This window comes from Canis aureus, chromosome 13 (assembly GCF_053574225.1).
Source record: "Canis aureus isolate CA01 chromosome 13, VMU_Caureus_v.1.0, whole genome shotgun sequence".
In the NCBI taxonomy this organism is placed as follows: domain Eukaryota; kingdom Metazoa; phylum Chordata; class Mammalia; order Carnivora; family Canidae; genus Canis; species Canis aureus.
Genome location: NC_135623.1, coordinates 45,906,960 through 45,926,684, shown reverse-complemented (window position 1 = coordinate 45,926,684; position 19,725 = coordinate 45,906,960). Strand labels below are relative to the sequence as shown.

Genomic DNA, 19,725 nt, shown 5'->3' with positions numbered 1-19,725 from the left:
TCACCATGGTTGATTTCCAGCTATCCTGAAGTCACCAAACCCTGAACACAGAGCTGGGAAGAAATGCATGTAATTGGTTCTCATGACCCTGTAGGAGCCAACTTTCAGCACAAGACTATTCAGTAAAAATTCTGAGTCTAGGGGATCCCTGGATGGCTCAGTGGTTTAGCGCCGGCCTTTGGCCCAGGGCGTGATCCTGGAGTCCCAGGATCGAGTCCCACATCAGGCTCCCTGTGTGGAGCCTGCTTCTCCCTCTGCCTGTGTCTCTGTCCCTCCACCCCCGTGTCTCTCATGAATAAATGGGTAAAATCTTTAAAAAAATAATAATAATAAGTCTATTCACTTCACACCATGCTCTCCCCCCTACCAGATTTTAGCTCAAATAATCATAAGTATATAAGTATTACTTTTCATAAACATATATATTTTGGCAGTGTATATAATTTTAAAAGCTAAAAATGAGTGATAGTACATAGTAACCATGTGGAACAGATTTATTTAAGTCATATTAAGGTGTAAACTAGCTTTATATCCTATCCTGTTGGTTCTTGCATTAACGTGAGTTAATAATTCTTTGGTGCTGTAATTTTTCATTGAATAAAGCATGGAAATAGAAATTTGAATACATACTCCAATTTGTTACCTGATACATTTCTTTTCCAAAAAGGTAATCCCAAACTTGTCTTTGAACATCCCAATTCACCAAGTAGCCCTAAAAAAATTCTTGTATAAATTACCACAAATATTTGAATAATTTTTAAAAATCACATTAATATACTCTAAATGACTAATTGCTCTTTATGGTTACCTTCACTACTCAAACACTGTTTAAGGAGACGCCACTCTATACTTACACTTTTTTAACATGTTCATCTCATTTAGCTTTAAATATAAACAAGTAAAATTCAGTACCACAATCAGTATCCTATAGCATCCTGCTATAGGGTCTGGTCTGGGATTGAACCCCAGACAGTAACTAAGTCATGGTCATTTATTGCTAACAAGACAATTTAATTTCAATTTTTGGTTTTAATAAGATCTTATTAAAATTTAAATAGCTTTTCTAAAAACATTCCCATACATAAAAAATCTTAATTATACATTTAAAAATTGTGTTTACATTTAGGACTATGTTGTTAGAAATGACATATAATTGAATTACCTTCTGAAAAGGAAGGATGTAAAAGAGTCCAGAAGGGTCCTTTATTTCATCTATCTGGTTAGCAGTAAAAGTTTTAAGTCGTGCTGTTTTTGACCTGAACTGACAGTTAGGAATTACCCTGTAAACAAAGAAATAATATAATTATTTCCTAACTACTCACTTAGAAAGTATAATTACTTAACCACCTCCCTCCATGACAAAAAAAATATTCACAACCAGTGTTTTTCATTTTATCTTCAAATAATTAAAAAAAACACATTTTTTAAAAAGTTCTAATACATATGAGATCCTACACTGGACCCTTCATCTTTCTCAAGTAATCCTTAAAAAATCCTTCCAGGTGGGTATGGATCCTGCCACCACCAGATGACAGTCAGGGCTCAGGTAAAGTTCTGGTCCTTTTGGCTTTAATGTGGGAATCTTAATACCACTCGGGCAAAAGATTTACAGTTTCAAAATTCTTGCCATTAAAATTAGATCTCTAAGAAGCCAAAGATTTTCAATTAGCAGGATGCTATAGGATACAGAAGGAGAAAGTGGTTCTTAATATGGTTGCCGCCCACCACAGGCTTACAATCTGGTTAGGAAGACAAACTGAAGTCATCATCAACCATACACACATGTACACATGTATGTGTGTGCAGGAGTGGGAGAAGGGGAGGGGAGAGAGAGAGGAGGAGCGAGGGAAAGGATATTGGGACAATACTGCAAACATGTTTTGTATCTGCTTATTTCATTTATACTATGTTGTCATTTTCTCTACATGTTTAAATATGCTTTGAGGACATGATTTTTTTTTTCTTTAAAGATTAATTTTAGAGAGAGAAAGCAAGAGAGTGAGAGAGTGCAAGAGCTGGGGATTAGGGTGCAGGGAGAGAGAGAATTTCAGGCCAACTCCCAGCTGAGGGCAGAGCCCAAGGGGTGATTCAATTCCATTCCCTAAGATCACCATCTGAGCCAAAGTCAAGAGTCTGATACGCAATGCACTGAGCCATCCAGGCGATTGGAGGACGGGATTTTTAAAAACCGCACTACAGTCAATCTTATGGTTGTACTGTAATATTAGTCTATTTTCTATTCTTGATTATTCAGCTTGCTTTCTTTTCCTTTTTTCCCACCATACACAATGTCTGTAACATAGAGCATCCTGTATTTATTCTTATCAAACCCTTCATACTTATTCCTTAGGAAACTGATAACAGAACTACTGTGGCCAAAGGATAAAAACAGTGATACACATTGCCAAAAAACATTTTCCGGAAGACTAAGAATTTACGTTTCTATAAGCGTTCTCTTTAAAAAAGAAAAAAAAGAAAAGGAGAAAGAGAGGGCAGAGAATCCTCTGTAAACATTTTAGAAGTAAAGCATCTTTTCTTCTCTCTATATACGTATATATTTGACGAATGCCATTGTAGTGATTCCGTCAAATCAAGTCTATCAACCAGGTCGGCCAAGGCACACCAAGGGGCTTAGGCACGAAGCCTTCAACGTCTCCAACCAGTAGGTCGTTTTTAAGCGCTTCTGGGGTCACAGGACCCACTGAGGATCTGGTGAAAGCCGCGGCAGTGCCCTCAAGAATGTGCATATGCACACACATGTCCGCGCTTCCTGCGGTTCCTGAACTTCGGGGACGCACCGCTTCGTCGAGCACCGCTTCTCAAAGAAGCCTAGTTTCCTCAACGATTTCCTGTACCAAAGGAAACGCACGTCCCACTTCCGGGGCCGCGTGGCCTACGTGACCGCCACAACTGCAGTGGAAAGCATCCCAGCCTCCCGGCTCCAGTCGGAGCATCCCTACGGCGCGGGTGAGGGCCACGGAGGGCCACCTGCAGTTTACTGCGCTCCCGACCGGAAGCCGAGTCTGTGAAGCCACCAGACGTCGGGCTCGTGCTGAGGAGCGAGAGAACACTTACGACACGTTTTCATGGCTGTAACCGATTTTGGCATTGTAGGCTCCGTTATCCAGCACCAAAGTCGTCATTTTACCGCGAACCCACCGGCCGTCGCTCCGTCCTCCCGTCACTTCGGCTCCCTGGGCTTCCGGGACTCTAGGGTTGGCGGGGCGGGGCGGAAGGGCGCTTCCGGTCTTCCTTAGCAACGGAGGACGCCGGAAACCAGAGACGCCCTGCAGGCCTCGCTGCGGGCGTAGGGCTGTGCAGCGCTTACCTCGACGCCCCGCCGGTTCCATCCCCCGGGAACGTGCAACCGGCTTGCGGCTTTTGCGCCCACCGTATTACGTTTTTGCCCTCCGCTTCGCACACTGACTCGCCCCGCCAATTCTCTGTTGACTTCCGTGGTGCACCTTCAGCTTTGTGCCCGCGTGTGTTCCAGTAGCATTGTTCAGTGACGTTTCCTAAGGGATGAAATGCAAAATCATACAGTGTGGAATGGGGTATGAAGTCTCTTCAGCCTCATTCCCCGCCACTGCCCATTCCATTGTAGCCTAGGCCCGACCACCTTTAAATTATAGACATGCTGTTTGATCAACTGCCTCTCTTTTCTACGCATTCATACTCTTCCTCCACCTACTTGTTCATAACACTGCGCTGTCGCTCTTACTAAAAGGTTTCTTGACACCGCACGTTACCCTGTTCTCACTCTTGAAATCAGGTGCTCCTGTGTGCTCTTGTAATACCCTCGGCTAACTCCAATACATAATAAGGGATAAGAATGAATTTTGTATTAGAATCCAGACTCCACAAAATGGCTGTGTAACCTTGGGCGATGAAGATGATGATGGGTAAAGATTTAGAAAGTGCTTAATACCTGTGAGTAAACTTTCAACGATATATAGATATAGATATATAGATATATATAAATATATAGATATATACACATATATATCACACACACATATATATATACACATACACTAACTTAATCTTTAAATTTCTGAACTATTATTAAAATCAAAGAGATAGTGATTTATAGTCTCTGCATTTAAACTCTTGGACCAAAATCTTGGCTCTTACTAGATGCTGTGGACAGGCTAGTTCATCTCTCTATGCCTTAGTTTTCTCATTTGTAGAATACAGTAATATTAATAACACTCCCTTGCAGAATTGTTTTATGAAGAGTAAATGACACAAGTACCTGGTAGAGGTAATCATCATCATCATTGTCATCTTTTCATCATATACTCATTCTCATTTATTTTTTTAAAGATTTTTACCTTTAAGTAATCTTTACACTCAACCTGAGGCTGGAACTCACAACTCCAAGATCAACAGTTGCATGTTCCACCAACCAAGCCAGCCAGGTGCCCCCATATAATTAATCTCTTAACTTGTATAGATGGCAAACTCCTTGAAGTCAGACCACTCTATTCTACTGGTCTAGATCTTTGTATCGAAAAATCATTGAATGTCCAAAGTTAATTATGTGCAATTTTAGTCATTCTGTTTTCTCTAATTTATCACTAAACTGATAAGATCTCTTACTACAAACATGTAAAGAATGTTTTCTAAAACTTACAGCATAGGGACATCTGGGTGGCTCAGCAGTTGAGCATCTCCCTTGGCTCAGGGCATGATCCCAGAGTCCTGGGATTAAGTCCCACTCCAGGCTCCCCTGAATAGAGCCTGCTTCTCCCTCTGCCTGTGTCTCTGCCTCTCTCATGAATAAATAAATAAAATATTTTTTTAAAAAACTTACGGCATAGAGCTGACATCATTTCTAGTCATCTTTCATCTCTTAAAATATGATTTTTCCTTCTGATTATCAGCCTTTTCTTATTTAAGCTTCTCTTTTTGCTTTCCTCAACATTTACATCCTCCTTGATTAAGATCATTTTTGTTCTTGGTTTCAGCTGTCATTAAATAATGATAAAGCTAAAAGCAGAATTTCCACCCCCCAACTATAGTCTGAATGTTTCTACCCAAGTATATCCTAGGATAACTTTAATGGATAGCAACAAATCTAAAACTGAATTTTATCTCCAAAAAGGTTTGTTCCACCTAATTACTTATCTATATTAATAGTATGTCCCAAGATCCACATGGTGCATCAAGCTAGATACCTCAATTACCTTCAACCCCAATCCCAGAATTACTCTCTGGAATCTGTCCTTGGCCTTTCCTCTTTACTGATACCACCTTATCTCTCACCTCAAATAATGCCACTGCCTTCTCAATGCCCTTTCTGCCTCCATTCTCTTCTCATTCTGCTCGGTCTTCTGTGCCACTAGCATAATCATCAGCAAGTATTTTTCTAAATCAGAAATCTGATCACCCTCTGTAAATGTATTCCTCACCACACAAGTCCTTCCTTCTATGACTTGACACTGCCTAGGAAGAAATAGTGCCCATACATTTGCAATTTCATCCCCCCTTCAACCCATCTTACAGCGTGTGCTGGTAAATGGTCAACAACCAGATCTCCAGGGGGAAAAAAAGCCCTGATCTGTAGGGTTTACCATGGTCTGTGTTATAGATACTGTCACCATGGTTGATTTCCAGCTATCCTGAAGTCACCAAACCCTGAACACAGAGCTGGGAAGAAATGCATGTAATTGGTTCTCATGACCCTGTAGGAGCCCACTTTCAGCACAAGACTGTTCAGTAAAAATTCTGAGTCTAGTCACTTCATACCATGCTCTCTCCCCTACCAGATTTTAGCTCAAGTAATCTCAAGCATATATTACTTTTGTTAAAATACAATTCAACTGAGTAAATTTAATTGGCTTTACTGAAAGATTCATGAACCAGGCAGTATCCAATCTAGCCAACTAAGGGGAATTCTAAGTAGAGAAATTGTACAAAAATGGAAGTAGGTGGAGGCCACTGCAGAGCTTGAACTCAAGACTCTGTGATCAAGATCTGAGCTGGGATCATATCAGACACTTAACCAACAGAGCCACCCAGGTGCCTCCTAAAATGACCTTTCTTATGTGAAGGAAGTGGTGTCTTTTTCCAGGGACCCTTGACTCCTGCTTATATAATTTTAAAAGAATTAAAAATATGACTCTGCTACAAGTATATAATAAACATGTGCAACAGTTTTAAGTCCTATTAATGAGTGAACTAGCTCTAACTCCTATTTTATTGGCTTTTACATTAATATGAGTTGATAAATCTTTGGTGCATATCCATTATACATCTGTATGACAGTCATGTTTTTTAACTTTTAAAAATTATCCTTTGATAATTAAAAAGCAATTAAGAAAAATGTAAAGGGGTGTTGGGTGGCTCAGTTAAACATCTGACTTGGGCCCAGGTCATGATCTCGGGATCCTGAGATTGAGCCCCATGTTGAGCTCCCTGCTCAGTGGAGGAATTTGCTGGTCCCTCTGCCTTTGCCCTGCATGTTTTCTCTCTCAAATAAACAAATAACATCTTAAAAAAAAAAGATGTGAATTTATTTAAACCACTGAATTTATAGTGTTATTTTTTTAAAGATTTTATTTATTTATTCATGTGAGACACACAGAGAGAGAAGCAGAGACACAGGCAGAGGGAGAAGCAGGCTCCATGCAGGGAGCCTGACATGGGATTCCATCAGAACCCCAGGATCACGCCCTGAGCCGAAGGTGGCGCTAAACCGCCGAGCCACCCAGGGGTCCCTTATAGTGGTTTTGACATATGTTCCCTCAATCCAGGGACAGAAAAATTGCAAATGTATTTCTCAATAAAAAGATATTGGTACAAATCAGTAAAAACTCATTAAAAAACACAGGCTTAAGGCAGAGTCAGTTGCCCACAGCAAACCAAGACCTAAGTACAGCTTCAACCTCTTTAGGTGTGGAATTTTAAGCCAATTAGCCTGGAATTTTCTGGTCTGCATCAATTAGGTAATCTGTCACATGGTCCCTCCTCATCCCAACGTCCCTCCCAAAGGAAAATAAGGTAATCCACCTAATAGGGCTCTTGGCCTTTCCCCCTAAATGAAGGTGACCTTGCCTGAAACAGTCTTTTGTCTTTCTTTCTTTTCTTGCAATAACGTCCTGTAAATTCCTTCTTTTTATTTACTTATTTATTTATTTATTTATTTACGATAGACACAGAGAGAGAGAGAGAGAGAGGCAGATACACAGGCAGAGGGAGAAGCAGGCTCCATGCTGGGAGCCCGATGTGGGACTCGATCCGAATCTCCAGGATCGCGCCCTGGGCCAAAGGCAGGCGCCAAACCGCTGAGCCACCCAGGGATCCCCTGTAAATTCCTTCCTATAAATACTTTCCATTTTGTACAATTCCTTCCTTGGGAGTTCCCTCTACTTGCTATGTGGGATGATCCCAATTAATGAATTGCTTAATAAAGACAAATTCTCGATTTGCTTAGTTGAATTTTTTTAAACTATACTACAACTATAGTTATTAAGCTGTGAGATTCTTTAATACTTACAACTTGGAAAAGGAATCTGTGTTTTGTTCTAGCCACGACATTAGGCCACTTGCCATTTATAAGCCATGAGCTTTGACACTTCCACCTGCCTGGAACATACTCTTCCTGCTAGTGAATTAATTCCATCATATTGTGTCTGGCACTCTTTCAAGTAGTCTAGTACTTACTTAACCTTCATTAGCTTGGTTAATCCTCACAACAACCATCATGGAGCCTGAGAGGTTCCATACTGTTCCTACGATTCCATTGTTAAAAAATCTGCAGAGCTACGTTTTACATCCAAATCTTGAATTTCAAGGTCAATGCATTAAGCTAATTCAGTCTCATCTTTGAAATAACATCTCTACTGTAAATCTGCCTTTGACCTAAGGTAGAACAAATCACTCCTTCTTCGTGGGCTCATAACACTTTGCATCTGTTTTCAATAATGCTAATTTAATAGCATTTATTAAAGAGTTTGCTTAGTACTGAGCACTTTGTTGAAAACTTTATATGCATAATCTCATTTAGATCTCATAAATTCTGAGTTAGAAACTTAATATTATCTTGCATAGATGAGGAATTTGAGGCTGACACATTAAATCACTTGCCCAAGTTTACATAGTGACACAAAGGCCCAGGTAGCATTGGACCTTGAGGTAAGTAGAAGGACTTACCTCAAGGTCTTGAGAGTCTATTTACCTACCTAGTCTGTTAACTCTTTGATGACAGAACAGATTTGTTTGTTTTTGGCTAGGCAACCCCAGAATAAGGCCTAGCTCGCATTGCATGAGGAATGGTGAGGAGTCAAGCATTATCTCCTTTCCTTTCTTCAAAAAGGGCAGCTTGTTGGACTATGTGTGAACTACCTTCTCTCCCCCACCCTTAACCAGATCCTTCCTGATCCATCCCTCAGAGGTAGTGTTAATACCTTTCCTCCTTGAGACATCGCTGGGTGGTTATTTTGACTCTGAAAATGTTGCATTGGGGCTGGGTGAGGTGGAGAGCTGTAATAGTTCTATTTCAATCATTTCCTTCCTTTTCATTGAAATTTTCATGTGAAATTTTGCATTCTTATTTCCGTAGCCACAACCTAGCGAGACGGTTATAGAATACACGATTAACGTATTTTGTCTCTGATTAAGGTTAAAAGTAAGGAAATTATTTTCTTCAGGTTAACACAGCTAGAACCACAGAGCCAGGACTTGAATTTCTGACTTCTAATTCCCAGGTCCTAGACTCTTAAGACACGTTGTCAACTTTTACTTCCCTCAGGATTGGAATCACCAGAGGAAACATTAAATTACAGCATGGGCGTGTGTGTGTGTGTGTGTGTGTGTGTGTGTGTGTGTGGGGGGAGGGGGGGAGGAGCAGTATATCTTAGCAAAGAAGAAACTGAGGCAAGCGTATGAAGAAAGCGGAGTACAGCAGGTAGAGAGCAAAGCGAGCAGGGTAGTTTGTGGAGCAAATTGTGAAAAATGAAAACAACAAGTAGGATGTGGAAGGAGCACTCCGTAATGGAGGCAGGAACCAGGCCAGAGCAGAGACGGAGCATGTGAAGCCCAGGAAGGTTCTGGCATCCGGAGCGGCGCGGCAGCAAAGGACACTCGTGCAGCGCGGGGCGGGGCGGTCAGCGCGGGGCGCGTTGGGGGGCGCGCAGGGCTCCGCCGCCCCGCCCGCGCCCCCGCCCGCGCTCCCCGCGTGCATCCCCCCCGCGCCCCCCCCGCGCGGCCCGCCCCGCGGCTCCCCCCGCCCGCAGTCTGCGTCGCCCCGCCCCCCGCGCGTCCCCGCGTGCACGCCTCCCCCGCGTCGCCCCGCCCCGCGCCCCGTCCGCGCCGCCCCGCCCTCCCCCAGGTCTCTTAGGTGATGCTGCAGCCAAGATGGCGCCGGCGGCGGCCACGGAGGCCTGAGAGCGATGCTCCGGGTCCTCGGCGGCAGCGGCGGCGGCGGCGGCTGTGGCCTCGGCCGGGGCCTTCGGTCTCTCCCGGGCGTGAGCACTCACGCGACCCTTCGCCGGGCTAGTCCGGACCACGAAGAGAGGAGGCAGTGAGAAACGCGGAGGGAGCGCGCCGCCTCCTGGCCCGGCACCATGGCCGGGCTCATCAAGAAACAGATCCTGAAGCACCTCTCCAGGTCAGCTAGAGCCTCGGGCGTGGGGGGCCAGTCCGCCTCCGCCCTCGCCGGCCCGGGAGGCTGCGTGCAGCTCGGGGACCGCGGGGCCCGGCAGTCGTGCGGGAGGCGCCGCCTGAGCGTCCAGGTCCTGGCGGGGCAGGGGTCGCGGCCCCGATGTTCCGTGGCCGGCGGCGCCCGGCGCTGACCTCCGGAGTCGGCCCCCTGCACCGGCCGTGCCCCGCCGGCTCCGAGCGGCGTGGAGGGCGGCGGGGCAGGCAGCCTGCTGACCTGGCTCCGGGGACCCCGCCGGGCGCTGCTGCGCGGAGGCGGGGATGCTGTGTGCGGCCGGGTGACCCCGAGCTCCGTGCTCGCCTCCACTCGGAGCACGGCGTTTCGGTTCACCGAGGGCGCCTGGAGCAGTGCGGACCTTGGGGGCTGAGGCTTGTCTCCTCCGTGAAATGTTAACCTTGTGGTTTCCCGAATTCACCCCCGCCTCGCCGCTCCCGCTCCGGTGCATTGGAGTGTGTGCCTGTTTGCACAGTTAGGGTTTGTGTTCGCCAAATAGACTTCCCAGCTTTGGCAAAGTTCTTTCTGGGGTCGTTTTAGTTCGACATCATTTTGGCAAAACAGTTTTTTTTTTTTCTTTTTAGAATATGAGATCCATAAATTCAGGTAGTCAGCATCTGTGGTGATAAACAATACTTGTCATTCTTTCCGTTTCATAACGCGGTTTTAGTCAGAAACATGACTCAGTAAAGCTGGCACTTTGTTACTTCTGACTTCTCCATATTTGTCTCCGGGCGCAGGCTGAATGTGGGATCTTGTTTCCAAATGGTTAACAGAATTCAAAGCGTTTGGTTATGACCCTTTTTTGCTCTGTTATTTGTAAGTTAATGATACTAGGATAAAACTTGGGTATACAGGTATGTTCACACGGTGAAGACGGTTGATTGTCCAGATCACTGCATACCACAGGTTGCAGGTTGGGCAACAAAATCAGTATTTCTGTGAATCAGCAAATATGTTATCTAAACTTAAAGCATTGAGTAAGATATAACCTCTATTTTAACAAGTAGCAAATTATAGCAGCACTTATGAATATGCATTTCTTAATATTATCGCTAATTGAAATGTTTTAATAACTTGTACCTACGGTCCAATACTGAATTATTTTATTTTGGAAAAAGGTTTTATCTTTTTAATTATTATTTAGGTAATACCTGACTTAATCAGATGTCCTCTAGCCTTTGTCATACTCCATTCCCCAAGAAAATTCAGACTTCCAGAAAATGATTTGAGCGTTTATCTTCCAAGGATGATGGCACATGGCTAGTTCCATTCCAGACGCTTGGGAGAAAAGTTAATTCAGAGTGTCTTACGTTGTTAGTTTAATTCTCTTGTGGAACTTCAATTGAGAAAGACTCTTGAAGATTAATAGCAAAGGTGGCGGCTTACTTCACAAAAGAGACCACAACTACATATTCAGAATTGAGTCCTTGGGGTACTATTTGATCTGTGTGATTTTTAATAGCTTTGTGGTAAATGGTAATAAGGATTGTTTTTCAGAGATGAGGATTTTTGTTTTTGCATCTTTGGCCATTTGTATGCCTCTCCTTCCTTCCTCCCTTCTTTCGACTTAGAGTTGACACACAATGTGAACATTAGCTTCAGGTGTACAACACAATAATGTGACAACTCTATGGGTTATGCTGTGCTCTCCACCAAGTGTAGCTATCACCTGTCACCACACAATGTTATTATAGTACCACTGACTGAATTCCCTGTGCTGTACCTTTCATCCTTGTGACTTGCCCATGATCAGAGCCCTTTACTCTGCCAACCATGAGTTTGTTCTTTGTATTTATGGATTTCTGCTCTTTTGTTTTTCTTTCTTTAGATTCCACATGTAATTGAAGTCATATGTATTTGTTTTTCTGTGTGTGATTCATTTCACTTAGCATAAAACCCCCTAGGTCTATCCATGTTGTTGAAAATGGCAAGACCTCATTCTTTTTTATGGCTGAGTACAGATGTGTTTTTGAAACATGAGTTTTTAGTTATTTCATATTTCAAAACTTAACTTGGGTGACTAAAGAGTATCAAATTCATATTCTTGGCTAGGATGTTGATGTGTGTTGTAATAAATTATAGTTATTCAGGTAGAGGTGAATTTTTGAAATTACCTGGGTCAAGCTTAATTTTACAGATTATCCAGTAATAAAGATGTCTCTATTAAAGTAATTATCTTTAATTATGACAATGTAAATGTTTAACAGGAAATACTTAGAACACATTACCTTCCAATAATAAACGTTTCTTACAGCCAGCGGATGCCATTACTGACCCTTCAAAGGAGGCCCTACCTGACCAACCTTTTCATCCTTCTCTGTCTGTATAGATGCTCGTTCTTTGTCTTCTTCACTTGAAAGTAAACTGCATGATGGCAGGAATTTTGTTTTAATCTAGCAGAATGTAGGCACTCAGCAACTTTTTTTTTTTTTTGGTAATGAATGGTGGCACCAAAGCATTGACTTGCCCTTGTATTTTCATAACTGATTAAGACTATATGCCACCAGTGTTATCATAGATATTGGGTATGGTCAGTTTCCCTGTGTTTTTTTTTTAAGACTTATTTATTTATTTATTCATGATAGAGAGAGAGAGGCAGAGACACAGGCAAAGGGAGAAGCAGGCTCCATGCCGGAAGCCCAATGCGGGACTCGATCCAGGGTCTCCAGGATCACGCTCTGGGCCAAAGGCAGACGCCAAACCGCTGAGCCACCCAGGGATCCCAATCCCTGTGGTTTTTAAGAAGGTAATTGAATTACTGAATAAATGAGCCTTTGTTGTCCTGGAAAGGAAGGACCGGAAAATTGACTCTATATATGGGACCTTCCAGTAAGAAGGAGACTGTAAAGGAAAACAGGAGAAAGAAAATGCTTATTCTGAGCCTTGAGATTGAAGTATGGTGAAATTGTAACATTAAAACCAGTGTTCCTGAGATACAGGGGCTTGAGAAACTGGTATATTGGAAAATTATAAAAGAGAAATTCTTAAGAGATTCTTAAGAGATTAATAAATGCTTTAAGTAAATGCTGAACTATTTGAGAAGTATAAATCTGTATAGTAGTTCCCTGCCCAGTTGTTGTTTAGTTTGTATCCTAAGCATCTGTTGCATCCTTAATAAAAAATAGTTTGTGGGACACCTGGGTGGCTCAGTGGTCTGCCTTCGGCTCAGGGCGTGATCCTGGAGTTGCAGGATCAAGTCCCACATCGGGCTTCCTACATAGAGCCTGCTTCTCCCTCTGCCTGTGTCTCTGCCTCTCTCTGTCTCTCATGAATAAATCAATAAAATCTTAAAAAAAAAAAGTTTAAAAAAATAGTTTGTGTACTTGGAACTGATCTGAAACTGAACAGGGAAGGAGAGAGAGAGAGAGAGAGAGAGAGAGAGAGAGCGCGTGCGAGCTGGAGCTTGCCCACGTGCCTCCTGGGATTGGGCAAGGGGGCAGGGCAAGAGGGTGAGGGAGTGTGTGTGGTGGGGGTGGGGATTGGAGTAGTTATATTTTAAGAGAAGTGAAACAGGAAAGTCCTTGAAGAGAAATTACTGTGAACCAGCAGAGTATGTTTTGGAGTCTTCTCCAAGAGAGTATTTTTCACAAAAGAATGAAGAGTTCTAAGGAAAAGTTAGAACAAATGTAAAAAAGGAAATAACGAGAGCTACCTTTCAAGGCCTCCTGTTACTGTGGCATTTGTATTTGTGTGTTCAAACAGGAGAAGAGGAGGAAAATAGAAGCTAGAAGATGAAGTGTATTAACACTAGGACCTGAAAAGGAGTAAGAGAGATTCAGATACAAATGTTCCCTCTTCCCTTCCTCCCATGCTTTGGCTCATACACACTAAGCTGGACACAAGGTTTATGGGAAGTGGGAGTTGGCAGGACAACCATTCATAAAGTCTTATACAACCATGGAGTCTTTGTATAGTTTAAAATTGTGGTTTTCAATCAGGTGATTTTGCCCCTTAGGGGTTACATGTTACATTTGGGATGTACTTTAGGATGTTATATTTGGTAACATCTGGATACATTTCTGATGGTCACAACTTGTGGGGTGGGATGGAGGCCAGGAATGCTGCTAAACATGCTGCAGTACACAGCATAGTCTCCCACAACAAATAATTATTTGACCCAAATGTCAGTAGTTTTGAGATTGAGAAACTTGTTTGAAGTATACAAGCATTTCAAATGTTTGAACTAGGGTACTGGTGCTACTTCAGGTTATTTTGTTTTTGCAAACAACAAAAACCTCAGTTTAACTTAAGTAATAAGGGAATTGTAACAGAAAGCTGTTGGGATAGGTCCCAAAGTCTGGGGAGAGGCAGGACCTAACCAGCTCCTAAAATTTCATTGGACAAGTTAATTCTCTGTTGTGAAGACCTGCTCTGTGTTTGAAGGTCTTTAGCAGCATCTCTGGTCTCTACCCACTAGATGCCAGTAGCACTCCAGGCATTGTTAATATCCCCTGGGAGTAAAATCTCTTGATTGATAACTACTGCTTCTACCTCTCACAACTCCCTGTTTTTGGTTTTTCTGTCAAGTTTTAGATTCCTGGGAGAGAGAACCTGTTTGGCCCAGTTCTACTTACCAACATATATCAGTTAACAATGGCAAAAGGGTCATAAAGCAAAGATATGGTCAGAGGGAAACTACCTTGAGTGTGGCTTGCTGTTCCATTTGGTGTCTTTAATAGGCCCTGAACTAAAAATTAGATGTCAGAAGGCCTCATTTGCTGTATTAAAGATATTGTATTTCATCCCGGGAGGTGACTGCTGATAAAGAATTCCAGACAGAAGAGGAGCAGGATCATTAAAGATGTTTGGTTATCAGTTTGGTTTTTGGACTCCAGAGTTCAGGAGCAGTTGACTGTCATGGAAATATAGAGTCTACAGAGGGTCTCTGATTAACTTGAAAAGTAATGGATTAGAAGGACATCAGTATCCCAACGGAATTTATGGTCGGGTGAGGGGACCATTCTTGGAAAGGGACTAATAATCTAGGTAGGAGAAACTGCTTGATAGTCTCAACAAGATATGTTCCCTAAATTAAGGGGAAGGAGTAAATAGAAAGGGTGTTTTGAGAAGATTGTTGAATATTTGGAATATTTGTTAGGGAGATTAGGAATGGTTGAACACTTGCCGGGTCTTGTGAGTGAATGGCAAAGTGATAGAGAGTTTACGATGCCTCACGGTGTATTCATGGATAGCTTATGCTGTGAAAGAAAGAGAAGAGGGAAACAGCAGCTGATAGTCTGGAAAGAACCATCAAAGAATTGGAAATTTTATCTGAATGGGAGAGCAGTTGAGAAAAACAAATGAGAGAACTGGAAGGATTGGAGGTTTTGTTTGAAAGTGTTATATTAAAGTTTAAAATGTCAGAGGAGGATTAGGCCTAATTTAGGGTAAGGTATCCATTAAGGCCGTAGAACTGAATCGCTGAAGAGAAGTTAGGGTGCATATAAGCTTCTGGAGTGGAATGAGGAGTGAAGGAAGTAGAGGGAGATGAGATCACAGAGAAAACCAGGCCACCTTGTGGGGCCTTATAATGACTAGGTCTATATATCATTCCTGAATTAAATATTCTTAAAAGGAAACACAACATTATTTCAACCGTCAAATTATTTTTTCAAATGATAATTTTATATAATTATGATAGGCTAATTACATTTCTACTTTTATGGTAAAGCTGAATAATTTTTTTTAAAGATTTTATTTATTTATTCATGAGAGATACAGAGAGAGAGGCAGAGACACAGGCAGAGGGAGAAGCAGGCTCTCTGCGGGAAGACTGTGGGACTCAATCCCAGGACCCTGGGATCACACCCTGAGCCAAAGGCAGATGGTCAACCACTGAGCCACCCAGGTGCCCCAAAGCTCAAGAATTTTTAGAGTTGATGTTTATCAGGTTCTTGAACACTGGGCATTAGAGATACAAAGATGGGTAAGACATGGTCTCGGCTCTTGGGAAACCTCAATGATTCCTACTGTGGCATAGGAAGCATGAGTAGGATTACTAAACGTTACCTGTTCCTAGAGCTATACTACCACATGAAATTTGTGAGATTTGGCTTACTTGGATTCGGCAATTGGAAAAAATTTGAGTTAATTATTACCCTTTGGGAATAGAAATAGGGATGCCTGGGTGGCTCAGCAGTTGAGCATCTACCTTAGGGTCAGGATGTGATCCCAGTCCGGCATCGGGCTCCCTGCATGGAGCCAGCTTCTCCCTCTGCCTGTGTCTCTACTTCTCTCTGTGTGTTTCTTGTGAATAAATAAATAAAATCTTTATTAAAAAAAAGAAATATAAATAAATTTACTTTTATAAGTCTATGAATTTTTTAAAGTAATTTTTAGTTAGATTGACAGTATTTTAAAAATAATCTCCAGTACTGTTGACTTTAACACTAGATATATGACAGTTGTTTATTTAACAAATATTTACTGAGTGCTACTTTGTACTGGCTCTAGTCCTTTGTGTTGTGGCATGAATCTCTGCCCTTAATGGAATTTACATTTTTAATCAGAGGAGGCTGATAGTAAAAAAAAAGTGAAGAACATTATATCAGTTTGCGGTAAGTGCTATTAAAAATAGAACACAGGGAAAGGAGATAGGAAGTGCAGGGAAGTAAGGAAGGAGTTTGCTCTCTTAAATCTGGTGATCAGGAAGGTCTAATTGAGAAGGTGATATTTGAGAAGAGAGAGGAAAGAGGTAGTGGACGCAAATGCAGAGATTAAGAAGTGAAATCTTGCTTGCCATTTTTGAAATATAATAAGGCCACCAACATGAGTGAAGTGAGGAGTGAAGTTAAGTAGAGGAAGATGCATCAAAGAGAAAACGGGGCTAGAACTGGTTGGACCTTGTAATGACTTTGTCTTTTATCCTGAGTGAGATCAGAAGCCACAGCAAGGCTTTGAACCAAGGATTACTCTGCAGCCATATGGGAAGTAAATAATAGGAGGACAAGGGCAGAAACAGGAGCCTAATAAAAGTGCTAATTATCCAAGTGAGAAAGGTATCGGCTTGGGTGTAGGTTGATGTGGTGGACTTGTTGAAATATAGTCGGGTTCTAAATGTATTTCGAGAGTAGAACCGCAGGATTCTGACGGGTAAGATGCGGATTGAAAGAGAAAGAACAGGGATCCCTGGGTGGCGCAGCGGTTTGGCGCCTGCCTTTGGCCCAGGGCGTGATCCTGGAGACCCAGGATCAAATCCCACGTCAGGCTCCCGGTGCATGGAGCCTGCTTCTCTCTCTGCCTGTGTCTCTGCCTCTCTCTCTCTCTCTATCATAAATAAATTTAAAAAAAAAAAAAAAAAAAGAGAAAGAACAGTCATGACATAAGCAAATGAGGAGATGGAGTTGCTGTTAAGTAGAAGACTGCAGGAGGGGCGGGCTTTAGGTAGAGAGATACGGAGTTTGGTTTTGGGTGTATTAATTTGGATGCCTGCTAGATACCTGAATGGAGAGGCCTTTTACTAGTGAACTAATTTACGCATTTTAGTCTGCTGTTCCGTCAAATGGAGTGTAGGCAAAACGACCTCCAAAGGCCTAAGGGACCTTAAGACTGAAGAAAAACACCAAGTTCAGCTTGGTGAGAAATGGTTTATTAAGGAGGTTTATGAACAGAAGCAGGTCCTGAGTGGCTGCAAAGCAGGCAGACCTCTACAACCCCACCTCCTGTGAAACCTGCTCTTGTAGCTCTAGAGGCTGGAGAGTATGTGCGAGGAGACCACCAGGGAGGAGAATGTTTGCAAATAGGTATGTGTCGTAGTTGAATCTCCAGAGCAGATCCAAAGTGTTAACACCCCAAGGGTGTACCTACAGGTGCTGTTAAACAAAAGGGAAGAATGGGAATGGGGGCTGAATTCAAGAAGCCTTAGGTCACAAAGCAGCCTTCGTGGTGGTAGTCTGGTTCACAGGTCTGGCAGCGACAGCATCGAGTGTTTCAGGTATATTGGTTTATGAAGTACATGATTACAGCGAAGTGAATTGTAAGATGAATTTTAAGGGGTGGACTTTATAGTATATTTTGCTAATAAGTATACTATGTAGAGGTAACATATGTAAATGTGCCCATTTCTTTCACACTAATTTCCAATTAAAACCAGATATTGAGGGATCCCTGGGTGGCGCAGCGGTTTGGCGCCTGCCTTTGGCCCAGGGCGCGATCCTGGAGACCCAGGATCGAATCCCACATCAGGCTCCCGGTGCATGGAGCCTGCTTCTCCCTCTGCCTGTGTCTCTGCCTATCTCTCTCTCTCTGTGACTATCATAAAAAAAAAAAAAAAAAAAAAAAAAAAAACAGATATTGATTCTTCAGAAGTTAGTTTCAGGGGATTAATTTGTAAACTTTAGTTGAAAAGGGTGTTGGATGCTTTGTCCATTGGATGGGTGTTGTAATATTACCATTCTAGAATCAGAAAAGATTTGTCCTGGTCTCTGAAAAGGAAATTATTAAAACGTTAAGATTTGTAACTTGCCCAAATTTTGACAGGTAGTGTTGGGTGGTGAAGTCATTGATCCAGTACTCTTAATATGATTATTCTATGCTGTCTGCTCAGGCCATTGTTCCTACCTAACAGTTTGCTTTTCTTTTACTCAATTTTCAGTATTTATCATTAAATTTCAGTCTCACACTCTTTTTTGGTATTTCACCATCCTATTGCAGTATCCCTTAGGAGATTCTTTTATTATTTGAAAATCCTTTGACTCTGTAGTTCTTTGAAGCTTGGGAAACATAGTCTTTTGACTTAGCAGTTCTGTGAAGTTGGGAAAGCACAGTTTCTCCATTTCTTAATAGTTGCATAATTTTTTTTGCAATATTACACTTTGCCTTAATAATGCAGTTTCCAATCTAAACATTCCTTAGTAATTCGATCTCTTATCAGTTGTATATGTTCTATGTTCTGCATATTATATTGTATATACTAGATTGAATAATTTAATATTCCTGTTAAATATTGGTATTTAGTTGATATTAGTGACTAGAGCTCAGAAAGTAAGTTTGAAAATAAGTTACAGGTGTAACTTTACGACTATTTCAATGAGTGAAATAGGAGCAGTTATTATATCAAGACCAAGTTATTAAAACAAAATTAAGAGCTGCAGCATATATCATTCAGGTTAATAGTTACTGTTAATTTTTTCAGACATTAGATTTACTGTTAATCTGTCTGATAATTAGTTGACTTATTTTGAGACTTCTCCCAGCCAAAATGAATGTTATATATAAATTTTGAATCTTTAGTCTCTTCTTTAAGACTTATTTTTAGCTATATGGTATGTACTTTTTTCTACCCAAAAATACCATTAAGAGAGAGCTCTCTGGCTTCTTTTTGCCACTACTAGCATAGCATCAAGTGTTGCTTTCCTTTCCTGTTTTCTATTTGTAAACCTTTTGTTTGTAATTTTATTGATAGGAATTAATATTTAGAGATAAATTTAGAAATACGAGAAAATTCAGTCATTTTAAAACTTGGTCATACTGTATTGTTAGATACTAAATTCAGTTCCTATTCCAAAGTTTTCTTCTGCTGTGATGGAACTTTATATATAAACGAACTATACTATAAAAAGGGGCATCATAAAATGTAAGATTTATATTATCTTTAAGGAGTATTAAAAGTATGATTATTCCCATTGATAAATCATTCATTTATTCTTTCTACCAATACTTAAAAGAAGATCTATAAGATATGTAAGTGAAGTTAAGAACTAGAAATGGCTTCTGAAAACAGTATGGTGGATAAGTAAATAGATACCAGGATAAAATAGAAGTCTTGAGAGATAGGCACAGAGTTCTATATTCAACTTTAATGGAAGTAGGGACATTGAGACAGAGGTGGTCTAAGTCCAGAGAAACTTGTAAAGAAATAATGAATTAAAAGCACAAACAACAGTGTTGGGATATCAAATGGATAGTTATTAAATCTGTTTGCTTGGACAGTGGCATGCATACCAAGGGAATATTTTTAAAGCAATTATTTAGAGAAGTTAGGGATATATTTTTTTTAATTATTAAAAAAAAGTTTCTTAAAAAAAAAAAGTTTCTATGTTTACCTGAAAAAGAGTACATGCCTG

The 19,725-nt window shown here is 41.4% G+C and overlaps 2 protein-coding genes across 7 annotated transcripts in view; one reads left to right on the top strand and one right to left on the bottom strand.

Moving 5' to 3' along the window:
* ACTR6 (actin related protein 6) overlaps window positions 1-8,592 on the bottom strand; it is a 29,330-nt gene extending 20,738 nt beyond the window's left edge. The window contains exons 1-4 of one of the 4 annotated variants that reach the window (XM_077846009.1): window positions 8,412-8,592; window positions 3,076-3,515; window positions 1,163-1,280; window positions 644-712 (exon numbers count right to left, since the gene is read on the bottom strand). In XM_077846009.1, the coding sequence (XP_077702135.1) occupies window positions 644-712; window positions 1,163-1,280; window positions 3,076-3,350 (462 nt within the window). In that variant the 5' untranslated portion in view covers window positions 3,351-3,515; window positions 8,412-8,592. The remainder of the gene's footprint in view (window positions 1-643; window positions 713-1,162; window positions 1,281-3,075; window positions 3,516-8,411) is intronic. The other 3 variants (XM_077846008.1, XM_077846006.1, XM_077846007.1) reach the window with 3 other exon arrangements.
* Window positions 8,593-9,324: 732 nt separating this feature from the next.
* The window catches only part of BLTP3B (bridge-like lipid transfer protein family member 3B), a 96,046-nt gene continuing 85,645 nt past the window's right edge, over window positions 9,325-19,725 (top strand). For 2 of the 3 annotated variants that reach the window (XM_077845955.1, XM_077845956.1), the window contains exon 1: window positions 9,329-9,613. In XM_077845955.1, coding sequence (XP_077702081.1) covers window positions 9,570-9,613 — 44 coding nt within the window. In that variant the 5' untranslated portion in view covers window positions 9,329-9,569. Of the gene's footprint in view, window positions 9,614-19,725 lie in introns of all 3 variants that reach the window. The other variant, XM_077845957.1, reaches the window with a different exon arrangement.